Here is a 24,920-nt window from a genome sequence, read left to right as displayed (position 1 = left end):
AAAAGTTTATCTTTGTGCTTGTTTTTAATGCACTATATGAAGTTATGACTTATTCACTTACATTTTTAATTCCCTTTTATTTTATTTACTGTTGTCACTCTATCTGACTTGGGTATCTGGTGTATAGTATATACATTCTTTTATTTATTTGAATCAGGGAAAGGTAACAACAAGTTGATGAGACAAGATACAAAGGGTGAACCAATGCAACAAAGACATTCACAATGCAATATGTTGCAAATGAACTTTACAACTTGGGAGAAAAATGTGGGAATGGGAAACAATTTTCTAGAAGAAATATACTCACCACTATGATGAACGTAATTGTAATTTCCACTACACATCACCCTGAAAATAAAATAAAACACACACACACACACACACACACACACACGGCTCACTCACATACACAAGCCATGGGAGAGGAACTTAGCAGCAAAGCCTCGTCACAGTACCTCAGATAGCTGGATCACAGAACCAGCACAGGCTATGAAAACAAGCAGAGTGAGGAGCAGAAGCTTCATGACGTCTCTGCTGCTGGTGATCCCTGTTCTGCGCACACTCAGAGCAGGCTGCCTGGAGTGCAGCAACTTGAGCATCCCTCCTTTTATGTGATGGCCCCATGGGCCTGAGGCACAATGAAGCCCCTGTCACAAGTGTGAGGGCCTTTTGTCCCCTGAGCCAGTCCTTCACTGAACCGGACATGGCAGATGATCCAGGGCTGACATCTTGTCACTTTAATGAGGGGATTAGTGTGAAAAGGAAATGAAGTTGAAGTCATTGAGCTTCCTGATGGCACTAGAAGCACGAAGGGAGAACGCTGGGGCCAGGGTCGGAGTGCTTCTTCCTCTTCTGTTCCAACTCCTGGCAGCAGGTGCTCTTCACTCCATGTCCCCACCGTCCACCTCAGTGGGCTGTGTGGCTGCTGCTTCTGGAGTCAAAGATGGCGGACAGGGACTAAACCTACTGGAGTGGTGGCCCTATGGTGAATCACCAAATTCAACACTTCTGTCACATGGGTTTCTGTCAAGTAAACCATTTTTGGAGAATACAACATATCACCTCTTAGATGATATATGCTGTATATCTAGTGTAATATATATAATATTACTATACAATATACTATATATTACTGTATATCTAATTAATATATATTACTAACATATAACTAATGTATATTTTTATGAAATATGTTACCATAAAGTATATATTACTAGGTACATATGTATATGTACATATAGTTGGTACATCTGTGCATCTATGTATCTATGCATCCATCATCCATTCATCCACTGATCTGTGTATCTATGTATCTATCTACCTGTCTTGCATATATATTCTGTTGTATATGTTACATTTATTATATATTATATATTCTGTAAATAAATATTCATTTCCATTCATTAGTATACTCATTCTCAGACAATCCAGTCTGGGTCTGGATATTATTTCACAGGAGCATTTGCACAAGTATTCCTAATGGAAACAAATCAAAATAATTAAAATAAAATAAAGTACAAATCATTGCCACTAATACAATGGCCTGTGCATGTTTGGAAGAAGTTTCTTCATTTTCATGACTCATTTGTCATACCAGGGAAATGGCTAAGTCCATACAGGTAAAGCTAAGTGAAGATTAGCCTTTCTCCTTCCTACTTCCTGCTGCTAATCCTATCTATCAAATTCTTTCTAATCTCTGAACATAGAATTATTTTGAATATATTGAAACTGTCGGTGCATTCCCATATTGCCTTTTTTATTTTCTCATTATCAAAAAGTTATTACACCCCACGAGTTTGCCCTAGTGGTTGAGTGCTTGATTAGCATGCATGAATACCTGGATTCGATTCCTAAGTACCACATACAAAGAAAAAAAAACAGAAGCAGTGGTGAGGCTCAAGTGGTAGAGCTCTAGCTTTAAGGAAGTCCAAGGACAGTGCTCAGGCCCTGAGCTCAAGCCAAGGACTGACAGAAGAAAAAAGTCATTGCATAAAGTAGTTGCCATGAGCAAAGTTTTTGAAAGAGATATATTTTGCTCAATGTCGACCTTTTCACATTCTTGCCCATCCTCCCCTCCACACCCAGATCTCACTCATTTTAATTTGTCTAATATGCACTGGATTCCTATTTGTTATTGTTTTCCATTTAAAGCATATTTCTGTGTACTTTATTTCCATGTACACCTTTTATCAGACAAGTGCTTTTAAAAAGGATTCTCCAAAATTCAATAAGTTGCAAAAATTAACACACCTAGTGTTGGCAATCCAAATTCTGTTCTGCATTGTCATTTCAAATCCTCAGTGTTCTCTTCATTTGTGATGTGGACTTTTGCAAAAGTGTGCCTGAAGCAAGTACTCAGAGTATTTTTGCATGATTCTTCCTCATCACAGGGAGAAAGAACAAACACTGTGTTCCTCTGCTCCTTCCTGTGAACTTCTTCTACAGAATGGTTTCCATTTCTATAATAATTTCCTTCTGTTCTTCCTCTTAGCATGAAAGCAACACAATGGAAAATATCCATGCTTACAAATGCTCATTATTGCTTTTTCTGTAGTTCTACTTTTGGTATCTATGTGGAAACAAGATGACAATCCATGGTGGAAGGGATTCCACTTCAATGCTTCTTCCCTCCTCTGTCCTCTGTGTGAGTTTCATTCCACCTCTGTCCAGTGGAATCCTTCCAGACAACCTTCTTAGGCTGCATATAGACATTGTCCAATCTTACATAAACGGTCTTCTTTAATTGGGGGAAACTGTGAGATAATCTCTGAGAGCTTATTATCCATACTTGGTCCTTTTATTCCATGTAGCTTTCTCAGGAGTACGGGATAGATTGTGTAACACACTGGGTGGTATGCAAGTGATGGAAAAAAGGTCGATTTGTGGGAGATCTCAAATAGTGTGATTCCTGAGAAAATGCACATTCCATGGCAAGTTTACTAAGAAAAATCAGAAGGTAATAAGTTTCTCAATCTCAGTAACCCATTCAGGATAATACCAGACACCGCCAAGATAGGCCATGGAGGGATAGCACCTTCATAGAAAGTCCGACTCTAATAATCCTAGCTAGGCCTTTTTAAACCACAGGGCAGACAACAACATGAGCAAGGTTTTTCTGTCAACCTCCATGCACACGTTTCCCCCTAAAGTTCTAACTTTCCCACAAGTACTGGTTTTATTTTCATTTTTTGGTGTTCTTTCCCAGAATGTGATCATCTACCTGATACCACCATCTTCCATTTAATCCTAAAGACAGTCTATAGTGTAGACTGAATCTGATCAAGTCAAGTAACAATGTCAGCGTTCTTCAGCACACAGAAAGAAGGGGTTCAGAGTTGGTTCCACCTGACTTCAAAGTTCACATGGAATCTAGAGATATTGGATACAGTATTTTAATGTAGCCTCCATGTCTTGAAGATTGGATAAAATTCTTCCTTCCTTCCTTCCTTCCTTCCTTCCTTCCTTCCTTCCTTCCTTCCTTCCTTCCTTCCTTTCTTTTTCTAGGTCATTGAGCTTGAACTCAGCCTGTGCCCTTTCTCTGAGCTCTTCAGCTCAGGGCTACCACCCCATCCCTGGTCTGGGTCTATTCCCTGAGCTCTTCAAGTCAAGGCTATAGCCCTACCCTTGAGCCAGCCCTACTTTCCATTTTCTAGTCATTAATTGGACATTACATCTCAGGTCTCTTTTGCCCAGGCTGATTTTGAACGTTGATTATCAGATCTCAACCTCCTGAGTACCTAGGATTACAGGTATTAGCCATCTCACCCAGCTGGATATAGTTTCTTTTTCTTTTCTTTTTCTTTTTTCTCTTTTTTTTGCCAGTCCTGGGCTTGGGCTTAGGGCCTGAGCACTGATCTTGGACTTTCTCAAAGCTAGCACTTTACATCTTTATCCACAGCACCACTTCAGCTTTTTTTCTATGTATGAGGTATCAAAGAATTAAACCCTGGTCTTGGTGCATGCTAGGCAAGCACTCTACCACTAGGCGAAACTCCCAGCCCCTGGATACAGTTTCTTACAGTCTTAGCCTCATAGTCTTGAAGGTGAAATTTTCTTTCCTTTTGTTGAAATAATGTACATGTTTTTATGTGTTTGGGGGATTTCTCCCTCAGTTTCTGTTTTCAAAGCCAGCACCATTCTACCATGATGTAACAGCACTACTTCGTAGTTCTGGGCGACTCATGGGAGGTAAAATTCTCCCAGACTTTCTTGCCCAGGCTGAGTTCAAACCCTCATATTTAGACCTTAGCATGCAGAGTAGCTAGAATTACAGTCATGAAGCTGTTGTGATTCTGAACTGTTGTTTCCAACAGAATCTCCAATTGTATTAAAGATGAAGTCTTTACTCATTGTTTAGGAGTCACTACTTCTGGGAAGGTCCCATCCAATTAGTCTTCAAAGTCAGAATTGCATGCTCAAAAATCCTTTATTGAATCACTCAGTTAAGTTATGATGGTGTAAACTTCAGAAGAAGGGGAGAAGAAAATAGGAAGCTGAGAATTAAGACCATGACTTCCCATGGAAAAAGGAAACTCGTGGGAAAGTGTAGGATTGTTCATGTTCCCAGAGCTGATTCCATTGCCATGGGGAAGAAAGATGCGCGTCCATTCCTGAAGCCCTCACCACCTGCGAGGAGGAATAGAGAGGCATCACGTGCCCTCAACACACTGTGGATATCCTCATGCTGGAGACTGCTAATGCACACACACCACAGATAGAAGGAGGACACGAAGCATGGATTGCCAGGTGACCTCCCAGGATCTAATGTGTGCCACGGACTCTTCCTGGAAGGAAAGTACGTGAACCTAGGTTAAAGACACCCTGTGTATGGTCATGGCCAATGTCTACTGTTTAGTGGGAATTACTTATGCCTTCATTTATGAATGATTTCTGTATATCTGCCCATGTGCTAAGAGTTTGTAAATAGCACATTGTCCGTGCTCCCAGAAATTCCCCGCAGATCCAAAATCAGAAGGCTTCCTGTCCCACAATTTTGTCCTCCTGTCCCCAATTGATGGGAATCAATTTGTACACAAAAGTCAGTGATGGGGGTCCTATTTCCACAACTTACACAGACACTCCACACTGGCCTCCCTCAAGAGAGAGTGTTCTTCAGGCAGAACTCATTCTCCCAGAAGAAACATGACAGAATGAGAGCAGCAGTGGGTGTAGGTGCAGGTATGTGTCTACTCACCTAGTCTAGGTCCTTACTCCTGGGGACAATCGTCTGTGAGGAAGAGGAAGAATGGAACAGGCAAAAATAATCAGGATCAACAAGATGCTCTATATTACAGTACATTTACTGACATGGGGGTAAAATGCAATTTTATGCAAAGATAATATTAAACAAGGAAGGGTATGAAAGGGTGTTTTTTCCATGATTTTTTTGTAGTCTGTGGGCATAAGGGAGTGGCCTCACCTGTCTCCATGACATGTTGCAGGCTGGAACTCGGGATGTTCTGCTTCTTGGCCAGCGTCAGCAGCTTCTTCTCCTGCTGCTTACTCAGCCTTTGTCCTTTCCCTGTGTGGCATGGGGAGGAAGGCAGGAAGGATGTGTGTGGGAACATGGCTTAGTGTAGAATTCTTCCCTCTGGGCCACCAGGAGACAATGGCCTCCACGATTCCCCTCTGTCCCCAGTGGTCTTTGGGATATCAAATTTCTCCTTCCTGGAAAGACATGTTGATGTGGATTGAAGTAAACCTATGAGATTGCATCATCCAGTTCTTTCTTTTTTCCAGTCCTAGGCCTTTAGCTCAGGGTCTGGACACTGTCTTTGAGTTTTCTCAAGGCTGGTGCACTAACATTTGAGCTACAGCACCCCTTCTGGCTTTTTCTGTGTATGTGATACTGAGGAATTGAACCCAGGGTTTCATGCATGGTAGGCAGGCATTCAACCACTAAGCCACACTCCCAGCCCCAGTTCAGTTCTTACCATTGGTCTTCGAGCAACGACCTGAGCATTTAATCCCCTATGCATTTTCAAGAGTGAACTAATGACCAAATAAAAACAGAACTGAATTGTTTTTCGTTCCTTATTTTGTTTCCAGTCCTAGTCTTTGAACTAGGGGCGTGAAATATTTGCACAATGCTAACATTCTACCAATCAAACCACAGCTCCATTTTTCACTTTTTTTGGTGTCTTACAGATTTTTCTGGTCCAGACTTGCTTTGAACCAGGATCCTGAGATCTCAGCCCCATGAGTAGCTGGAATGACAGGCATGAGCTACCAGCCCCCTGCTAAGATTTCTTTTTTCTCTTTATTTTCCCTCCACATTCTACAGTCTCCTTTATGCTCTCTGTATTTCGGTACACATTTTCTGTTCTTGTCCCTTTCCCAAATGAGAGGAAAAAGTGCCTTGAAATTCTCTTTAAGCACATAACTTTTGTTACATGTGAGAAAAACCCAAATTAAAACTCTACATCAGGGCCAGGAGTTGGCCTAGTTGTACAATGCTTGCCTAGCATGCATAAAGCCCTGGGTTCAATTCCTGGGTACCACATACACAGAAAAAGCCCAAAGTGGTGCTGTGGCTCAAGTGGTAGAGCACCACTTGAGCAAAAGAAACACCAGGTCAATGCCCAGGTCCCAAATTCAAGCCCCAAGACTGGGAAAACAACAAAAACTCTAAATCACATCTTTATCATTCATCCAGCCAGGGTTCCATAATCTGCCCCCGGAGTATTTTGGACACCCGGTTATAAACGTCAAATGCTTGATTCTACTTTGTTAGTCAGAACTCAAGTTATTGTTCTATTTGAAAATGTTATATTTGAATGACTCAATTAGTTTTTTCCTGCAAGGAGATTTGCGTTAATATTTACTATTTTGATAATGTAGTAGAAGAGTTCAATATCATAATGAGCTCATTTCACCATAATGGAGAAGAATCAGATCGACTTAGTTCAGATGTATTGATTGTTTCCCTTGTGGGTTGGTAGGTGTAGGCTAATTGTAATTGTGTGAGTGACACAAGCAGCACACCGGGGAGCTGTAGGAATGCATGGACTAGATGGGTGTGCCACAGAGCCTGATCTTTCAAAAGAGATCCATAGAGGAAGTATTTCTGGTGGCAGAAACTGTGGTGGCTCTGAGACTCCATACCCTGGGGCTGGATGAGGCTCCTGGGTGCCCAGGACCCTGCAGGATGGGTGCTGGTGGTGGCTTCCCTGACTTACCAGCCACCAGGATCATACGTGTGATCTGTCCCTCATCATCCACATTCTCGTTGTAGAAGATGATGATGTCTTTGCCTTGCTTCAGGATCTTGAACTCATTGGTGCCAAAGTCTAGGAGGGAAGAAGCCACCATGGTCACTTCTCTAGCATTCCTGTCTCTTTGTCCTGTCCCCTAGTCTGCACTGAATTCATTATTCTCCTCTTCCTCCCGCCCCGTGATGGTCATTCCAGTTGCTCCTAAGAGCAACTATCACTTGGTGCTCTTCAATCAAGGGCAAATACCTTGATTTGGGGTACAGAATTCCAACACACAGCCTAAACACCAATTCCTGAACCTTCTACCATCCTCATCATGGGATTAATCTCCATGAATCTGCACTCTCATTTGCCATAGGTCAAAGGGATGAAATCTCAGTAAAAACAGATGTCCCCTTCTATTGGTATTTTGATTTTTATATCTAAATTTTCAATAAATTAGACCACTTTATTTCAATGATTTATCCATTGCACACCAACAAACTTTTTCTGCCAGTCCTGGGACTTGAACTCAGGGCCTGTTCACTGCCCTTGGGCTTTTGCAAGGCTAAAGCTCTAAAATTTGATCCACAGCACCACTTCTAGCTTTTTCTGTGTATGTGGTACTGAGGAATCAAACCCAGGACTGTGTGCAGGCTAGGCCAACACTCTACCATGAAGCCATACTGCAGGCCCCAGACTTTGTTATGAAATATTTATTAATTATTCTTAAAGGATTTTGCAGAGGGGTCAAGTTCATCAAAACTGTTAATGTATGCAGTGCACCTTGGTCAAAGTAAAAAATATGGACTTTAAATCACTTTTGCAAGGAGACAAAAGTGCACCATCAACTGACAAATTAGATTAAGCATCAATTGCACAGGTGCTTCCCAATTTACTTCATGGAAATTTCTTTTTAATGTCAATTAAATACTTTTGTATTCATCAACCACTGGATTGAGTGGCAATTTCTTTTCACAGTCACTTAAAAATAAAAAAAACCTATTAAAATACATCAATTTGTGGTCTGAAAACTTGGGAATGGTGTCCAACTGCCAAAACTATTCATACCCCACACCTGAATGTGATGACACTAATCAAGATCTATTGTATTTTCTACTCCTTTCATCATTGGCCACTCCTTAGAGAACCTTTTGAAAAGGAATAATAAAATAAAATACAGTGAAGATATTAAAGAAAGATTGCATAATTTCTGAATTTTTTAGGAAGCACTGAGTGCCTAGAAATTTGAACTCTTGATCCAAGATCAACTCCATCCCTACCCTGAGATGTTTCTAGAATATGAGCCATAGATGAAAACCTGAAGGGGCTCAACAAATCTCCTCACCGTATGCACACCCCTGCTTTGAATTCTTTCTTCCATCTACACCGCCATGTACTCACATTCTCCTACGTAGACTCCATCCTCCTTCCTCTCGCCTACCACAGTGTATTTTTTGCACTCTCCAGATTGCCTGACAAACAATAACAAAAAAGCCACAGGGAATTTATTTCCTATCCATACATCCCATTAACTTCTTCCAGAGTTGTTGAGTCACAGGATATCGACATGGAAAAATGCCGTAAATAACTCATGGTCTCATTCTTATTTTTTAAATTATATATATCTATATATATCTCTATATCTACATATATATATAGATGTATATATATATGCATCTATATATATGTGTTGTTGTTGTTGTTGTCATAGTCCTGGGGCTTGAACTCAGAACAAGAGTGCCATAACTTAGGTATTATGTGTTGCTCACAGTGGCTTGTGCTGTAGTACTTGAACCTCTGCTCCCCTTCCTGCTTTTTGGCTGGTTAAATTTCTCATGGACATTCCTTCCCCAGGCTGGCCTTGAATTGCAGTCCTTCTGATCTCAGCCTCTTGAGCAGCTGCCTTTACAGAAGTGAGCCACCAGTGCTTGGCTGTCAGTTGATTATTTTTATACTCTTGTCAATCTAAGTGAATCCACCTAGAGTTCTTTCTTTAGAAGCCATGTGTCAATCTAAATTCATCGAATGCATTTGCAGCACAGATAGAACCAAGTTGGCAGGGATAATTCCAGAGGCACAAAGTTTCCCTATGGGTCTAAAGTCTGTGGTTCGGGTCCATTCCATTATGAGCTACAAATTTAAGAAGCAAATGGAGGAGAGTTCTCATGCTGTTTCTGACACTGTGATAATAACATCAACTCAGGAATGGAAACCATTATTTCCTTCTCTAACAATGTAAACAACTGCATGAAAGATCAAAATTCTTCAGTGACTGAAGAGTCACTGGCTCTCTCTTTTTCCCTTGTGGGGAGGTAGAGGGAAGTTGTGCTTACTTGTTATAAAAGCTGACAGTCATGGATTGCTTGTCCTCTGTGGCCTCCACGTGTCGGAACAGGCCTCTCAGGGCTCCACCTTCCTGGATCTTCTCCAGCTTATCTGCCAGAATGGCTAGGGTGTTCCACTTTCCATTGACCTAAAGAGCACATGGTCCCCTGTACCTCAGAGCCTTCCTCCCCTCTTCTGTCCCCAGTCCTCACCCTGACCAGGGCTCCCTCACAGATCTCAGTACCACGCCAGTCCTGACTCTCCTGTAGAGTCCCACATGGTGACCCTGTGACTTCAAGACATGTAGAAATCATGGCATCTCAAGAGTCAGTAGGGATGGAAGTGGAGTGCTTACATACTGAGCAGTCTAAGTGATCTCGCTGTTGCCTTAGGTTTTAGCCTGAAGAGGCAATCTTCAGCACATGAAGGAGGCAAAGGCATTTTCTTGATTATGATGATGCAAGGATCTACATGCTATTAAAAAGAATATCTTAGCTGCGTGCCGGTGGCTCACACTTGTCATTCTAGCTACTCAGGAGGCTGAGATCTGAGGATCGCAGTTCAAAGCCAGCCCAGTCCGAGAGACTCTCATCATCTCCAATGAACCACCAGAAAACTGGAAGTGGCACTATGTGGCTCAAAGTGGTAGAGTACCAGCCTTGAGCTGACTAGCTCAGGGACAGGATCCAGGCCCAGAGTTCAAACCCCATGACCAAAAATAAAGAATCCCTTTGGCAAGGAGTGTGCAGGAGAATGGCCTAGTGGTAGAGTTCTGGCCTAGAATGTATGAAGCCCTGGGTTCAATTTCTCAGTACCATACATACAGAAAAAGCCAGAAGTGGGGCTGTGGCTCAAGTGGTAGAGTGCTAGCTTTACAAAAGCTCAATGATAGTGCCAAGGCTCTGAGTTCAAGCCCCGGGCCCCAGGACTGGCAAAAAAGAAAAAAAGAAAGGAAAAGAGTCTCTTTTTCTCATACATGCACACATCCACTCTTGCTTTCTCTTTCATGTATACACACATACACAACTGGTTCATTCACACACAGGCTGTGCAAGATGAGCATGCCAGTGAAGGCTGTTCACAGTACCTCTGATGCCTGGAAGTCACCTCCTTTGCCAGCACAGGCCATGCCGAACACCACAGCAAGGAACAGAGCCTTCATCTTGTGTGTGCTGCTGGTTATCCCTGTGCTACAGATGCTCAGAGTAGGCCAACTGTTGTGAAGATGATGCAAACCCATCCCTCCTTTTAAACCATGGATCCATGGGCCTGACGCAAAATGACCTGACCTGTGTCGCAAGGCCCTTTTGTCCCCCCCCCATACCTCCCTTGGAATTATCCCCAGACCATCCTGGCTCCTGGAGATGGGTGGTGGCTGGCATCCTGGACTTTAATGAGATTAGTACAAAGGGAAAATAAAAGTAGAGCCAAGTGACCTTCATGGTGGCTCAATGGGAGGAAGCCAGTTCCAAAGACAGATGTGTGTGGCTCTTTCCCCTTCTGTACTGATCATGGCAGGAGATGTGCTCCACAGCCTGATTTCCATCTTAACCTCACAGGGGCCTTGTCTGTTTTACTTTGGTGGAGTCCATGAAAGTTCACCATGCAATTCAAGATGGTAGCCTTCCACTCAATCAAATCCCAACATCTATCATCAAAAATTATCCCAAAGGGCTGGGAGTGTGGCCTAGTGGTAGAGTGCTTGCCTAGCATGTACAAAGCCCTGGGTTTGATTCCTCAGTACCACATACACAGAAAAAGCCAGAAGTGGCTCAAGTGGCACAACACTAGCCTTGAGCAAAAAGTATCTAGAGACAGTGCCCAGGCCCTGAGGACTGGCAAAAGAAAATCATCCCACAAACATAAATAAAAACATGTATAAAAATAAATCATAAGGCTGCTGTCAGAAAGAATGACATCGCCCCATTTGTAAGGAAATGGAACAACTTAGAAAAAATCATATTAACTGAAGTAAGCCAGACTCAAAGGAACATAGGCTCAATGGTTTCCTTCATTTGTGATAATCAGTAGAAATCTTGGGCTCTGCTAGCAGAGATTTACAATAGAGCAAAACCTAGATACGTAAGGCCATATAGGATGGCACTAAATGAAAGGACCTCCAGGATATAGAAGCAAAAAGCCACATAAATGAGTGATTGTTGTCCTTAATGTACTATGTTATCTCTCATCTCTTTTGCTGTCCCTTGGTTATCTCATATTATTACAGTATTTTACCTTGTTATCTGATATATTATATACATTTTTATTTAGTTATTTGAAATAGGATAGGGAAGGAGGAAAACAAGATGAGGGGTGGGGGTGGGGGGAGGGAAAGGGGGACCAAGACATGAGAAAGGATATCAATGTTTGTGAAGTAATGCACCTTCTACCTGGTGAATATAATGTAACCCTTCTATTAATTACAAGAAAAATATATGAAAAAAGAAAAATAAATAAATCATAGGTCTTCATGCTTCTTCTCAGATTGCATTTCTTGATGAAAGAAAACATAGGAAAAAAGCACAAATGATTATTTCTTACTTGGTCCTCTGGGTTGTTTTTTTCCCATTCCACTATGGCTGTTTATGTGGCCAGGGAAGAACTCAAGCCCAGGTCTGGCAAAGAAAAAAACAAAAAACAGAAAAAAGAAAAGTCAGCTGTTGTTGCTACAAAGGACCTCTGTATGATTTCTTTACAAATTGGGTAGTTGGATTTCTCCATATTGAATTTTATCATTTTTGCATCAAATTGTTCATCCATTAGAAGTGTGTTTTAGTGTTTTGTCCCCATGTGTAGTTTTTCTATTTCTTACATTAATAGTGTCCCATGGAGGATCAAACATTTTTCTTGTTACAAATATCTAGTTCTCTCACTTTGTATTTCTTTCTTCCTTATACATCCTTTGATATTTTATTAAAAAATGGTGTAGAGCCATCTGTGCAAATGTGAAAGTTAATTTATGGTATTTTATTTTAGATTTGATGATGACTTTACCCTTTGAAGGACCAGTAGAATATTGTATATTCATTTGCTTTTCAGAACAGAAGCATATACGTTTTCTACAAATATTCATGAGCTTATTTTTCTTTTGATGCCTACTTTCTTTTGCGCTTTTTGCCATTATTTTTTCATACATTCTGATTTTGAGCATAAAATATAAATGATATTTAACCAAGTGTAAACCCAGCTACCATTTTCACAGCCAATAAGACCTTTCCCCTTAGTGGATGGATTGTCTAAAAATTACCAGAGATTCTGACACCCCTTGCTGCCTTTAAGGCTCCTTTATTGTCCCAGGAAAATCTCAGCATCCTAGAAATAAAGGTCAGGGTAAGATTCCAACTATCTCCTTCCTTGTTGCTTAATCCTATTTACTAATTGACTCTTCCATGAAAATTCCCCGTGTCTTTGTTGGAATAAAGGTTATGTAAAGTCCACATTAAGTCTTTTATTTCTTTAACTACTTGTGAAGATCTCACAGGTAGTTCAATATTTTTTTCACAGTGTAGGTTATTCATCTATCCAATTAATAGAGGTAGATAAGAGAGCCCTATTTTGAAGGTCTGTGAGGATGGAAGCCAAATCTATCCAACCACTAAGCATAGAGCTATTTTGAATTTATTCAATCTGGCTAAGGATTTCCTCATGATGTTTTCATTCATTTTTATTTTGCTATCATGCTAAAGTGGTCGTAGGAAGGACTTGCGAATTAATAAGGTAGTTTTTTAATGCAATATATCTTGATTAACATCATCCTCTCCACGTTTTAACCCATTCCTCCCCAACACAGTCCCTCACTCTTTTTAATTTCTACTAGATGGCTTGGATTCTTATGAATTTTGTTTTCCTTTTGGCATATTTCTATGTGTTTTATTTCCATTTCTAGTCTTTCATCAGGCAAGTCCTTTCAAATGATTCCTGGGCTCCAAAAAATACAAAAGTTAACTCACCTATAGCTTATGTAATGTACCTACAACATGGGCCCAAATTATGCTCAGCAGAGAAATTTGAAATCCTCAGTTTCACTTCCTACCTCCCTCTGATGGATTCCTTCCACAGGATCTTCTCAGTATGTGTCTAGTTGTTTTCTGATCATTGGGAACTGCCTTAAGTGACAATCTGAGGGGGAAATGGTGAAGTACTTATTCTGAATGTGTATTGGCAATAATGTGGACCTTGTGTCCCATTTAGCCTTTCCCTGTTGTATTGATTTCTGAAGGATTTCATATACTATTCCTCTGTTAACTTTAGCTTGACACTGCCCAGTATATCCATAAGAAAAAGACACATAAACAGAAAGATCTCAATATCTTTGTCCTTAACCCCAAGACAATTTATACTATTTATTTACTTTATTGTATGTATTATTTATTGTGCTACTCAAACTCTCACAAGCATATGTATGTATGGACTTTCTCTGCCAGAATGCACATTTGTGTGTGAAATTACCTCTGAATATCCATAGATCCATTTGCTTTTTGATGATGTTTTATATTATTTTTTGGCCAGTCTAGGGCTTGAATTCCGGGCCTGGGCACTGTCCTTGGAATTTTACAAGGCTGGTGCTCTACCACTTGAGCCAGAGCACCACTTCTGGCTTTTTCTGTGTTTGTGGCACCAAATCAAACTCAGGGTTTCATGCATGGTAGGCAAGCACTCTACTGCTAGGCCACACTCCTGGCCAACAAAGGGAATGGGCTGGTTTTCTGGTGTACAATACAGTGCTCAGAGTATGCATCGATTGCTTAACGTTAGGTGGTGTACAGGCAAACACAAATGTGTCCAGCGAAATACGGGCGATTCAATGGCGATATCAGAGTGCCATTCCTTAGAAAGGCAAAGTTGAAATTCAACTGCCCCGAGGTCATGCTACTGATGTGGCTGGGGAGTCATCAAGCTGCAGACTGTCCATTGTCCTCTCAAGGACAGCTGCCATCTACTGAAGCCCTAGTGCCGCTTGGTAGTCTGCTGGGAGTGGCAGCTGAAGACTGAAGAGGCCTTGCACTCCTGGCCCAAACCACCCATATCACTACACTCAGGAGCCCAAGCTTGCAGGTAGGCCAATTTCACTTTTGGTGAACGTATGTACCTTGAATTCTGTGCTTACTGAGTTCTGGTGCCAGACCTACCTAGTTGAAAGCTCCATGGTTGGGGTGGAGGGAAATCCTTATAGGCCTCAACAAACAGCCCCTGTTAATTGTCTCTTTAGCACAGTGACTTTTCTTCACTCCTTTCTTGTTTTTCACTGCTTCCTGTGCCTAGAGACCTTTTGGCTAAGTTTAATGCTTCTATTAATCTATGTCTCTCCAAATTAGATTGTGGTTCTAATTTGATCTTCCTTTGCTGATGGCTTTGGTGCAACAGCCCAGTCCCTTTTCTGATTTTCCCTTCCCCCATTCCAAGGAGAACCCCTTAATCTGGGATACCTACAATCTTTCTATTGCTAAATATCATCTTCTCATATCCTCGCATCCAGTATGTAGATGAAATTCTCTGCAGCCCCATCAAGTTACTGTGCCATGCTCACACGGTTAAACTGCTTAACTTCCTTGCCTCCCAGAGTTAATTGGGTTTCACCCAATAAAGTTCAGGCTGTTCAGCAGTCAGTGATGTATCTGGGAGTCCTGCTTACTCCCACCCAAAAGGCTATTACCACCACCACCCCCAAATCAGTTAATTGCTAATTACCCTGTACCATCTACCAAGTCTGAGTTTCTTTCCTTCTTGGATTTAGCTGGGTATCTCAGGGCCTGGTTTCCTAACTAGCCCCTCTTGGTCCATCCTTTATATGAAGCAGCTCAAGGGCCACCCGAGGACACCCTGAATCCCCCTGTACTCTTATCTTTCCTTTTTAGAAACTTTAACAGGCATTATTCCAGGCTCCTGCCCTTAGACTGCCAGATGTTTCCTGTCTGTTTTCCCTGTATGTCACTGAGAATCAGAGGTTTGCATTGGGGGCCCTGGGTCAATAGGTCATACCCTCATTTGTGCCAGTTGCTTATTTGTCAAAGCATCTAGATCCTACCAATTAGGGGATGGGCCCCTTGCCTCCGTGCCCTAGCAGCCTTTTCTGTTCTGATATAGTTTAAAAAAAACTCACTTTTTGGTGCACCATTCTCTCTCACCATCATCTTTTTGAGCTGCTAACCTCCAAGGGGATATATATACAATGCCTGCTTCTCATATCCTCTCCCTTCAGGGCTCATTGATGGAAGAGCCTACCTTAACATTCCAGCCTGATTCCCCCTAGACTCCTCTACCCTATTACCTGTTCCAGATGTAGAAGCCTCTCACACACGCGTATGTGTGGAGATTCTGGAGTGTTTATTACCTCATCCAACTCCCATTAGTGAGGGACCTGGTACTCTTTCTACTCCCATAGCTGTCCAGGTTTGAGGTTGCCCTCAGTGGATTCATTTCCATCTCATCAAATGCCCATTCAGCCTTCATACACCTCCAAAGCAATTGGACTCTTGTCTTTATGGATAAGAAAGCTCCAATCCATTCTTCTTCAAGTCACTGAAGAGCCAGAGAGCCCTGATTTTGTTGTTGTTGTTGTTGTTGTTGTTATTGATGATGATGATGGTTGTGGGACTTGAACTCTGGTCCTGGGCATTGTCCCTAAGATCTTTAGCTCAAGGCTACCACCCTACCCTTGAGCCACAGTCCCACTTCTCATTTTCTGGTGGTTAATTGGAGATAAGAGTCTCATGGACTTTTGTTCCCGGGCTGGCTTTGAACTGAGATCCTCAGATCTCAGCCTCCTGTGTAGCTAGGATTATAGGCGTGAGCCACTGCACCTGGCTAGCACCCGTGTTTTTCATGTTGAGTCACAACCACTAGATTTCACATGTTAAATACCCTCACATTTGGGGAAGTCCTGTGAGAAGGGGGATGTGCCAGCTCCTACTAGGAGATTCCTGGATGGTGGAGGAAGAGGCACATACCATGATTTCTCATTGTTCATATTTTAATATTAAATAATTCATATTCCAATCTCCCCCTGGGCTGAAGAATGAGGTGATCAACACATACAGTTTAATGGAAGAAGTATTACTGAGTTCTCCATGTTCATAGGTCCCGATTTTCCAAGACAGTCTCGTGGGGGTTACAGGAAAGTAATCAAAAAATCTATTCCAGGGAGGGAATATAATGAGAAAATGAGATATTAGAAGGAAATAAGGTTCTCAATCCCAGGGAGAATTCCAGAAATTACAGACACAAGGACATTGAGAGATGACAGCTCCCCTCTCTCAACAGGATTACTGCAAAAGGTCAGACTGTCATCATCCTAAGCCTTTATTAGGCTTAGGTCAGAAAACATCAGACTCCCAACATTTCACCTGGAACTTTGTCAAATTTCTTGCCCATTAAGTCTTGCTCATTAAGTATTTATTTATTTATTTGCTAGTTCTGGGTCTTTAACTCAGGGACTGAGCACTTTCCTTGAGCTTTCTCAAGGCTGGCACTCTACCACTTGAGCAACAGCACCACTTCTGGCTTTTTCTGTGTATGTGGTACTAGGGAATCAATCCCAGGGCTTTGTGCATGCTAGGCAAGCACTCTACCACTAGGCCACACTCTTCTTTTACTTTTCCTCTCCTCTCCTCTCCTCCTGCTCCTCTCCTTCTCCTCTCCTCTGACTCTCTTCCTTCTCCTCCTCCCCATCTCCTCACACTTCTCTCCTCTTTCTCCTGCTCCTCCTCCTCTCCTCTTCCTCCTCCTCTCCTCTCCCTATTCTCCTCCCCCTCCTCCTCTCCTCTTTCTCTTCTTTCTCCTCTCTTCTTCCCCTCCTCCTCCTCTCCTCCCCCTCCTCCTCCTCTCCTCCTCCTCCTTTCCTCCTCCTCCTCTCCTCCTCCTCCTCCTCTCCTTCTCCTTTCCTCTTCTCTCCTCCCTCCTCTCTTCCCCTCCTCCTCCTCTCCTCCTTCTCTTCTCTCCTCTCCTCCTTTCCTTTCCTCTTCTCCCCCACTCTTCCTCTCCTCCTCCTTCCGCACCTCCCGCTGTTTCTCCTTCTTCTCCTGCTTCGCTTCCTCCTCCTCCTCCCAGGCCATGATAAGTTACTTTAAGGTACTACCCTCATAGTCTTGCAGATTGTTTCCTTTCTGGTTGCTGAAATGCTCATGGACTCTGTTATTGTTTATTTTGTGTGTTTATGGGTTCCAAGATGGGATCCAGGGCCTGGGCATTCTCCCTGTGTTTCTGTGTTCAAAGCTAGCACTATTCTCCCATGTAAGTAACAGCACTGTTTCTGGATTGGGGCAGATTAATCCGAGATAAAAGGCTCACTGACTTTCCTTCCCCAGGCTGACTTCAAAACATAATGGATCTTACCCTTCTGAGTGCTAGAATTAAAAGGGGGGTGAGTCTGGAGTTATTCTGATTTTTTTAATAGAATCTATGAGACCAGGAGCATAGATTTGTGGTAGAGTGCTCACCTAGCATATTCGAAGCCCTGGGTTTGATTCTTCACTACCACATAGAAAGAAAAAGTCAGAAGTGGTGCTATAAATCAAATGGTAGAGCACTAACTTTGAGAAAGCTCAAGGACAGCTCCCAGGCCCTGAGTTCAAGCCCCAGGACTGGCAGGAAAAAAAAGAAAGAAAAACAAACAAGCAAGAGAGAAAGAAAGAATCTATGCTTCTCCTATAGATTTAGTTTTCCATGATTCAGTTGGAGTAGCTAATTTGGGGCATAGCCCATTGAGGCAAAGTCAGAATTGTATGCTTTGTAATCAGTTTATTGAATCAGTCTAAAAAGCAATATCATGAATTTAAGGACATGGGGAAAAGGAAAAGCAAAGCCACGGATCAGGATGATGACTTCGCAGGGAAGAAGAAAAGATATCTGAAAGTTCCAGGTGGTTCATCTTCCCAGAAACAATACTGCTGGGATGGTGAAGATGGTTCTCCATGGATTCCTGAACCCTTCACCACCTGCAAGGAGATATCAAATGTGTCTGAGATACTGTGAATGTCCTCACAGTGCAGATTGCTAATGGAAAACACATAATGTATATATAGAAAGGGAACACAAGGCATAAATTGCTAAAGGTGAATTGACTTCCCAGGATCAAACCTGTGCCTGGGTCTCTTCCTAAAATTCCCGTTTTCCTAGGAAAGGAAACCTAGGTCAATGGCACCTTTTGAGGGGTGATACTGATGTCGGCTGTGTACTGGAGATTATGTGTGGATCTGCATTTGTGAATGATTTCTGATGTCTGGTGATGGACCCAATGGCTGAGAGAATTTATAAATATCATATCATCTACTTTGATTGTCTTTAACCATTTCCTGTCTCACACAATTCCATTATTTTGTTCTCAACTTATAAAAACTGATGGGGACTCATAAACCAGTGAGGGATATTTTCACAAATTAGAAATAACTTCTTTTAAGAGAAATTCTTTTTTTTTTGGTCATGGTACTTGAACTCAGGGCCTGGGTGCTGTCCCTGAGCTCCTCAGCTCAAGGCTACTGCTCTACCACTTTGAGCCATATATATACGGTGCCATTTCTGATTTTCTGGTGGTTTCATTGGCGATCATAGTCTATGGACTTTCCTGCTCCAAATGGCTTTGAACCTACAATCCTCAGATCTCAGCCTCCTAAGTAGCTGAGATGACAGGCGTGAGCCACTGGCTCTTGGCTTGAGAAATTCTTTTTTGACACTGAACTTCACTATCTAAAGGAAAATGAGGCAGAATTAGAGTAGCAACTGGGTGAAGACCCAGGTATCTGTCTACTCACCCAAGGCCAGGTCCTTACTTAGGACAGGAATCTGTGAAAAAGAACAAGGAAGGTGAAAATAGGATCAAGGGAGATGTTCAATATTACAAAATCTATTTGTTAATACTCAAGTAAAATGCAATTCTGTGCAGAGATAATATGGAACAAAGGTATTTATTAGAGAGTGATTTCATTTCATTTGATTTTTCTTATTTGTTTGGTGTACTGTAGGGAAAAGGAGCAGGACTTACCTGTTTCCAGGACATATTGGATGCTAGATGTTGGAATGTTCTTCTCCTGGGCTAGCTTCTTCACCAATTGTTCCTGCTGCTCGCTCAGGGCCTCTTCTTTCCCTGTGTGGTCATGGAAAAGAAGTCAGGAAGTACAAGCTTTAGGGACGTCCATGTGTCCCACGAGTCCCTCTTGGGCTATCCAACATCATCAGCCTTTCCCCAAAGGGCTCCTGAAGATGAAGGTGGGGTTTCTTGAGCTGTGTACCCCTGTTTCTGGTTCTTGGGATCATTCCTCAAGTCTGTGAGCTGACTGTGTAATCATATGCACCAATGACAAAGAGATAATGGGGATAATAGATTGAGTTTTTCTGCTTTTGTTTTGGTCATGTGTGTGGGGGGGCGGTGCATGCACGCCCATGGGCTTGAAGTATGGACCTGGGAAATATCTCTAAGCTTTTTTTTTTGTTCAAGGCTATCATTCTACCATTTGAGTGACACCTCCATTTTTGGCCTTATTTTTTGGTGGTTCACTGGAAATAAGAGTCTCACAGACTTTCCTGCCCAGACTTGGCTTTGAACCTACGATTCTGAAATCCCAGCATCCTGAGGAGCGAAGATTACGGATGTGAGTGACAGGTGCTCAGTGGAGATTTCTTATTTCCTCCCCACTGTAGAGTCTCCCTTTACCATATCTTCATTTTAGGACACATTTTCTGTGTGCTTGTCTCTTCCCCAAAATGAGAGGACCTAAGTTATCTGAACTTTCACATAGGAGAAAACCCAAATCAAAGCTCTATCGTCTATGATTGTTGTTCTTAATGTACTAGGTTATTTCTCTTCCCTTTTGTTTCCTTTTGGTTAATCTCATATTGTTACTGTATCTGACTTTGTTACCTGGTATATTATACATACGTTTATTTGGTTTATTTGAAATAGGAAAAGGAAGGAGGGGTAGGGAGAGGGAAATGGGGACAAAAACATGAGAAGGGGTGTGAGAAATAATGTACCTACTCTCTGGCAAATGTAACTATAACCCCTCTATACATGACCCTAACAATAAAAAAAACTATAGAAGCTACCTTGGGAGTGTGGCCTAGTGGTAGAGTGTGGGCCTAGCATTCACAAAGCCCTGGGTTCAAGTCCTCTGTACCACATACACAGAAAAAGCCAGAAGTGGTGCTGTGCCTCAAATGGTAGAGCACTAGCCTTGAGAAAGCTCAAGGACAGTGCCCAGGCCCTTAGTTCAAGCCCTAGGATCAGCAATGATGATGATGATGATGATGATGATGATGATGATGATGATGATGATGATGATTCAGCAAAAAGAAGCTCAAGGACAGAGTGTAGGCCCTGAGTTCTAGCCCCAGGACTGGGGTGGGGGTCAGAAAGAAGAAGTTAGGAATGAGTGGAATCAACATGGGACAGAGTCAGGACCTGTGAAGGAGACACACAGAGGTTTTTCTGACCCAGCCAAGGCCTGGGTGAGGCCAGTGTCCACGGCCCTTCAGCCAAGCTTACCAGCTATGAGGATCAAGTGTGTGATACGCCCCTGCTCATTCACATTCTGGTTGTAGAAGATGATGTAGTCTACACCTTGCGCCAATATCTGGAAAAAGTTCTTCCCATAGTCTGTGAGGGGAGGAAGAACTATGGTCAGCTCACCTGAGAGACCATTGCATGGCCCCTGGCCTGGGTGGAATGGACGAGTCTTATCCTGTCCTAACTTGGCTTGGAATCAGTATCATGAACTTTCTTGACATTCTAATACCTGGATTTGGGGGAGGTGGAGAAATCCACCCCAGTCCAGACAGAACAAGGAGACCATTTCCTGAATTCTCCCCCAACTTAAAACCATCTTAACATGGATGTCCACAAATCTGAACTTCCATTTGTCCTGTGCCATACTGAATGCATGTCCACATGTGCAGGCTTGCTCTTTTTTTGTTGTTGTTGATATTTTGGCTTTTACAGCTGAGATTTCAGTACATGAGAACATTTTGGAAACTCAGTGGTTGATTTATCTTATATAAAGATGTTTTTGTAAGAAAATATTCTTTGTTGTTTTAGCTGGACACCAGTGGCCTAAAATCCTAGCTAGTCAGGTTGCTAAGATCTGAGGATCACAGTTCAAAGCCAGCTCAGGCAGGACAGTCTATGAGACTCTTATCTCCAATTAACCACCAGAAAACTGAAAGTGGCACTGTGGTTCAAGTGGTAGAGCACAGAGAAGCTCACGGACAGTGCCCAAGCCCCAGGATTGGCACAAAAAAAAAAGAAGAGAAAAAGAAAGAATATATATATATATATATATAAATATGTGATATAACTATATAATTACATAATATAAAATATAGAATATGTTATATGAACATATTATATAAATATAATTACATAACTATATAATATAATGTTTATATATAATATATAAATATATATTTCTTTACTTATCTTTTAAAAATAGTTTTATTTCCCTTTAATTTTTGTCTTTCATTTTCTTTGTAGTTTTTATTTTTTTTTAAATTTTTTTATTTTATTTTTTTTGCCAGTCCTGGGCTTGAGCTCAGGGCCTGAGCACTGTCCTTGGACTTTCTCAATGCTAGAGCTCTACCACTTGAGCCTCAGCACCACTTCCAGCTTTTTTCTACATGTGGTACCGAGGAATCGAACCCGGGTCTTCATGCATGGTAGGCAAGCACTTTAACCACTAGGCCAAACTCCCGGCCCCCTTTGTAGTTTTTATTATCTTCAAGTATATCTTTTTTTTATCTTTATCTTTTCAGCTCCAAATATATTTTATGAACTTTTATGGTTTTACCAAGTAGCCACCATTCAACTAAGCAATTTATGAATATAGTGCATCCATATCAAGGTAGAAAGTATAGACTTTAAATCATTTTTTCCAATAAGGCTAAAGTACTGCTTTGTGGAAGGCTGATTCCTGTCTACTACCACTTAAAGATAGTAAAAACTTTTTTTAATGATCAATGTGCATTCTGAAAACCTATAATCAGAGGAATTGGGATTATTGATCTTCTGGATTCACATCCCCATCATTTTTGTTCATTTTTTTCAATAAATTATTTAAAATTTATATACCTTATAAAAAATGGAACAAGTTAAAAAAAATTCATGTATTTGGAAAATTGTGCCCTATCACCAAAGCAATGAAGTCTTGTGTGCAACCACTTAGTGACCCTTTTTTAAAAAGGAATAATAAAGCCAGGTGTGGTGGCTCATGCCTCTAATCCTAGCTACTCAGGAGGCTGAGATCTGAGAATCAAGGTTCAAAGCCAGCCCAGGCACAAGAGGACCTGAGACTCTTATCTCCAAACAAACTCTAGAAAACTGTAAGTGGGGCTTGGCTCAAGGATAAGGCGGCAGCCTTGAGCTGAAGAGATCAGGGACAGCACCCAGGCTGAGTTCAAAAAAAAAAAGAAAAAGAGAGAGAATAATAAAGTAAAATACACTGAAGATTCTGAAAGAGAAGTGTGATTTCTGAATTTCATACTCACAGTCCGTGGTGTAGACTCCTTCCTTGTTCTTTATACCCACAACTGTATAAGCTTGGCACTCTTCATTTTTCCTGAGGGAAAAAAAGGAAGGAAGGAAGAAAGGAAAGAAAAGCAGGAGGGAAGCCGTTATTTCCTAACAATAGATTCGAATAACTTCTCCAGGCTTATGGAGTAGCAACAGACATCAACATGGAAGACGCTTTAAATAAATCATGGTTGCATTCTGATTTATTTATTTATTTAGGCCAGTCCTAGGGCTTGAACACAGGGCCTGGTCACTGTCCCTGAACTTCTTTTGCTCAAGGCTACCATTCTATCACTTGAGCTACAGCCCCACTTTGTTGGATATCTTCATGTGGACATCAAGGTAAGAGTATCTACCTGGAGCTCATTGCATGGAAGCCATGTGTGGATCTAATGTCAGGAGAAGCATTTTCAACAGAGAATGATCCAACTAGAAAGTGGAATTAATAAAGCCCCAGGCATTAAGTTTCTAGATTCAGCTAAAGTCTGATCATGGCCCTTGCCTTATGAGTGATTTCACTTCAGAAACAAACACAGTGGGGGTTCACATGCTGTTTCTGAACAGAGCTCCTGATCTCAACTTTACAAATAACACCTGAAGATGCAATGTGGCATGTCAGGCTGGCAACGTAGCCTAGTGTTAGAGTGCTTGTCTAGCATGCATTAAGCCCTGGGTTCAATTCCTCAGTACCACATACACAGAAAAAGCTGTGGCTCAAGTAGTAGAGCACTAGCCTTGAGAAAGCCTAAGGACAATGCCCGGGTCCTGAGTTCAGGCCCCAGGGCTGGCAATATTATTAATAATACTAAAGGTTAAACAAAAAGAAACTCAAGGACAGTGCCAGGCCCTGAGTTCAAGCCCCAGGACAGATAACCATAATCATAATCATAATAATGATTGACTTGAGGTTTGGGGGGAACAGAGCATTTCCTACTTGACAAAAAACCCAATGGTCAAGGATTGGCCATCTTCACTGGACGAGATGTGTCGGAACAGCCCTCTCAGTGGTCCTCCCTCCTGGATGGTCTCTGGATTGTCTGACAGAATCGCCAAGGTGCGACATGGCCCGCTGAACTAGAGGACAAAGATTCCTTCTTAATGTTCCCCATCTCCAGGCCTCATCCTCACAGCCCAGCACAAGCTCTGTCCCTCGAGCAGGGGAGGCTGGACCTGTCCCATGGGATCCACCACGCCCTGGGCCACTATGACGCACACACACTTGTTAGAATCATTAGAGAGAGGTGGCTGGAATTAATGCAGTTAGGACATGTCATCCACATTCATGACATGACAGAATGATGAAAGAGACAGAAGCGTTTTCCCCTGATTGTGAGCACACGGGTATCCCTGAGGTATTAAAAAGAATGACACACACACACACACACACACACACACACACACACACACACATAAAAGCTATGTGAGATGCACATGCCACTGAAGCCTGGTCACATACCTCTGAGTCAGCATAGGCCACACTGACCAGCACAACGAGGAGTAGAGCTTTCATCTTGTCCCAGCCACTGGTAATCCCTCACGTAGACACTTCGAGCTATGATGGACCAGATCTGAACCCATCCTTCCTTTTATATCATGGCTCCTAGAATGGAGCCACTATTGGGTGTCACATGGCCTTTTGTTCCCTGAGTGTCCTGATATGTCCTGGGTTGGCTGACATCTTGTCTCTTTCAACAGGGGATTAGTGTGAAGGGGAAATGGAGTCAAGCCCGGTGACCTTCCTGCTGACATTGGAAGCAAGATGACACAATGTAGACTGAAGCCTGGAGCTACTTCTCCCCCTTCTGCCCCCACGCATGGCAGGAGGCGCCATTCACACCAGTGTGTCCACCCCAGTGAGCATTCTATAATCAAAGATGGTGCGCTGTGACTAAATTTGATGGAAA

General features: G+C 42.1%; 2 protein-coding genes across 2 annotated transcripts; both read right to left on the bottom strand.

The window, feature by feature from the left end:
* Window positions 1-5,207: 5,207 nt before the first annotated feature.
* LOC150064851 (odorant-binding protein-like) lies at window positions 5,208-10,683 on the bottom strand. Its single transcript, XM_090329047.1, has 6 exons — window positions 10,609-10,683; window positions 9,530-9,669; window positions 8,598-8,668; window positions 7,179-7,289; window positions 5,420-5,521; window positions 5,208-5,227 (listed from the first exon to the last, which is right to left on the bottom strand). Exons 1-6 carry the CDS (start codon window positions 10,681-10,683, stop codon window positions 5,208-5,210), a joined length of 519 nt encoding a protein of 172 aa, XP_090185173.1.
* A 7,700-nt stretch (window positions 10,684-18,383) lies between these two features.
* LOC150064850 (odorant-binding protein-like) lies at window positions 18,384-24,526 on the bottom strand. Its single transcript, XM_090329273.1, has 6 exons — window positions 24,452-24,526; window positions 23,951-24,090; window positions 22,992-23,062; window positions 20,998-21,108; window positions 19,498-19,599; window positions 18,384-18,454 (listed from the first exon to the last, which is right to left on the bottom strand). Exons 1-6 carry the CDS (start codon window positions 24,524-24,526, stop codon window positions 18,384-18,386), a joined length of 570 nt encoding a protein of 189 aa, XP_090185399.1.
* Window positions 24,527-24,920: the final 394 nt, after the last annotated feature.

The sequence above is a fragment of the Megascapheus bottae genome, chromosome 3 (genome assembly GCF_031878675.1).
Source record: "Megascapheus bottae isolate mThoBot1 chromosome 3, mThoBot2.hap1, whole genome shotgun sequence".
Taxonomy (NCBI): domain Eukaryota; kingdom Metazoa; phylum Chordata; class Mammalia; order Rodentia; family Geomyidae; genus Megascapheus; species Megascapheus bottae.
Note: the sequence above shows the minus strand (reverse complement) of the source record. Positions and strands in the feature narration are given on the sequence as shown.